This window comes from Orycteropus afer, unplaced genomic scaffold (assembly GCF_000298275.1).
Source record: "Orycteropus afer afer isolate SDZICR_OR568_19922 unplaced genomic scaffold, OryAfe1.0 scaffold00128, whole genome shotgun sequence".
NCBI classification, from domain to species: Eukaryota; Metazoa; Chordata; class Mammalia; order Tubulidentata; family Orycteropodidae; genus Orycteropus; species Orycteropus afer.
This window is the reverse complement of record NW_006921715.1, coordinates 8187903-8190599: the sequence shown is the minus strand read 5'-3', so window position 1 is coordinate 8190599 and position 2697 is coordinate 8187903. Positions and strand designations below refer to the sequence as shown.

Sequence of the window (2697 nt, the reverse complement as noted above, 5' to 3'; positions counted from 1 at the left end):
GGGGCCAGGCGGGGTGGGTGGGCAGGGGCACTGAGGCTTACGTTTGTTAGGTAGATTGTTGAAAGCATAGGAAACATTTGATGGATGTTGCGGGACAGAGTGAAGGCTGACAAATGGAACGCTGAAGCCAAGGTGACCTAACCGTGGACTCATGCCACCAGTGACATTGGGGCCACTGTGCAGAGAGCAGGCAGGAGGGCCCAGGGACCACCTTGAGGGAGTGAGGACACAGATGTGGACCGACCAGAGACGTTGGGGGCAAGGGGCCTTGTGACTCGGGGACTTAGCAGTGTGGGGAGGGGTGAAGGCGGAGCCTCACTTGAGTGCGGGAGGGTCGGGTCAGGTGAGGGAGGCATCCGGTGGCCCCACGGCCTGAGACCACCTTCACTTTCTTGCAGATTAAGGCCTCTGGTGTGTACACAGCCAGCCAAGAAGGCAGCCGTCAGCCAGGTGTGTTGTTGGGGCTGTGAGCGAAGTGCCTGGTCACAGGAGCAGGAGGGGATGCAGCGCTGGGGGTGGCCGTCTCGAGTGTCGGTGCTGGGGCCCAGGGGCCGGCGTGGCCTGAGAGAGGCCCCTCAGGACTGTCTCCCTAACCCCAGGCCATTCCCAGGTTCTAACTCCAAGGGGCTTGAGAGCCCCTGCAGGAGGCCGAGGCCCCTGACGGGCCCTGGCCTTCCCACTCCTGCCCGTACACAGTGGAGGGCAGTGAAGTGCACACAAGCTGCCTAGGGATGAATGAGCACAGGGTGGGCAGGGGCTGCTGGGCTCCCGAGCTGGGGGTCGCCCGCCTGGTGGCCGCCCCAGAGCGCCTTCTCCCACTCTCAGGCCGTGCTCCCGAGCCCCCCCGCCCTCGGCGCTGAGCCTGCGAGGCCGGCCATCGTGGTGGAGAGCGGGCCTGTGTCCTACCACCCTGATGAGGACGCGGACGAGGATGATGCCGAGGAGGAGGGGGACGAGCCTTGCGTGAGCGCCCTGCGGCTGATGGGCGGCAACGGTGGGTGGGCCGGGGCCGGGGGCTGCAGGAGCAGAGCGCACTGCCCTGTTGTCCCTGAACTCAGCCTGAGTGGTGTGAGGCGGGCCCCAGGGGTGGGAGGGAGGGAGGGAGGAAGCGAGCAGGTGACGGAGGGCCCTTTCTGCTCTGTGACCGTCGCGCATGCTCTGCAGATTACGGCTGTGACGGTGACGACGATGAAGGCTACTGAGGGGCCCGTGCAGTGGGGCCACGCCCACAGGACATCCGACGGGGCAGCCCCAGCTCCTGGGCAGGGTGGGCAAGAGACTCGGTGCCGAGAGGGGCGTCCACCACCCACCGCCTGTGCGGCCTCATGGGACTTAGCCATCAGGATCGTGTCTGGAGCTATGTCAAAAGCGTTTCACCCAGCAGGGAAGCTGGACCGGTGTCTGTGTGTCTGCTCATGCGTCCCAGCTGGTGCGCCTGGGCCCCGGCCTCAGCTTTGCCCTCACTGACCACCACCCTCAGAGCCCAAGCATGGGTCACTGCTGTCCCAGAGTGCAGCACGGTGGCCTTGGCCCAGCCCCATGCCCCTGCACTCCTCCCCAGCCTGTCCCTCAGCCCCACGACATGCCCAGTGGAGGGTGTGCTGCGCATTGCCACCTCCTCGTCAGCTCCCAGGAAGCTGGCACTCAGCGTCCATTAAGCAAGGTGGTGGGAGTCGGGGTCTTGGGGGTGGGCATTTAGTGACCACTTGGCCCTTTGCGGCACGTTTTTGGGGCCAGGTGGTTCCTGGACCAGAACCTTGGGGCCCCAAAAGGAGGCTGCAGCCCTTCAGCAGGCCCCTCGGCCCCGAGTGGGGCACCACCCCTGCTGCACCAGGGCCCACTTGCCTGTGTGCCCTAGCACGGGGCCCAGCCTGCGTCTGCTCCGGGGCGGAGGCGCTTCTGGCGGCTGCCCCTCCCAGGGCGCTGGAGATGGATGCTGAGGGCCGGCCGTGCCCCCTTGGCCACCTGGCTCCTGTGCCTGCATCCGTGGTTTCATTGAGCCAGGCTGGCCTGTGGTTTTGCTGGGGCCATGTCAGGAGGTGGCTGCCTCGCCTCACGCTGTAGATTGGGGCTCCCGTTGGGTGCTCCTGGGCTTTCTGTCAGGGTGCACACTTGGGGCTTGGGGACGCCCTGCAAACCTCCATGGCCCAGTGGTGGCCCTTCTATAGGGAGGCCTCTGCCTGGTGTCGGACAGCTGCTGTCCCTAGTCCCACCTAGCCCAGGTGCAGGCTGGGACTTGACCCTGTGTCTCAAGCACAGCTCTGGGCTGCTGTCTGCAGGAGTGTCCTGGGATTCCTGTGTAAGTGAGGGATGTGCCTGAGTGGGGAGGGTGCCCCCAGACCAAGGCAGCCTGAGTGAGGGGAAGGGTGCCCTCAAACCAAGGCAGCCTGAGTGGGGAGGGGGGTGCCTGCTGTGTCCTGGGACACAAGCCAGCAGGGTAACCGGAAGATCCCTGACAAGGAGGTGACGGCCAGATGACAAGGACGGGTGGCCATGCAGTGGTGAAGGCAGTGGAGGGGTAGAGGCCTTATGGAAGGGCAGAGCGGCTCACCAGGCCCACAGTGATGGGGTTAGGGGCTCAGGGTGAAGGTGGGAATGCGTGGGTTGGGGCGGAACTCTGTTGTGTGGGATGTGGTGAGTGCAGGAAGGACCAGAATCGAGGACCCTCCTAGGGCCGTCCCTTGAGCAGGTGGGGCA

At 65.3% G+C, this 2697-nt stretch overlaps 1 protein-coding gene across 1 annotated transcript in view; it reads left to right on the top strand.

The window, feature by feature from the left end:
* The window catches only part of BRF1 (BRF1 RNA polymerase III transcription initiation factor subunit), a 91575-nt gene extending 90373 nt beyond the window's left edge, over positions 1–1202 (top strand). The window contains exons 16-18 of the mRNA XM_007944594.1: positions 399–450; positions 826–994; positions 1165–1202. Of these exons, the coding sequence (XP_007942785.1) occupies positions 399–450; positions 826–994; positions 1165–1202 (259 nt within the window). The remainder of the gene's footprint in view (positions 1–398; positions 451–825; positions 995–1164) is intronic.
* Positions 1203–2697: the final 1495 nt, after the last annotated feature.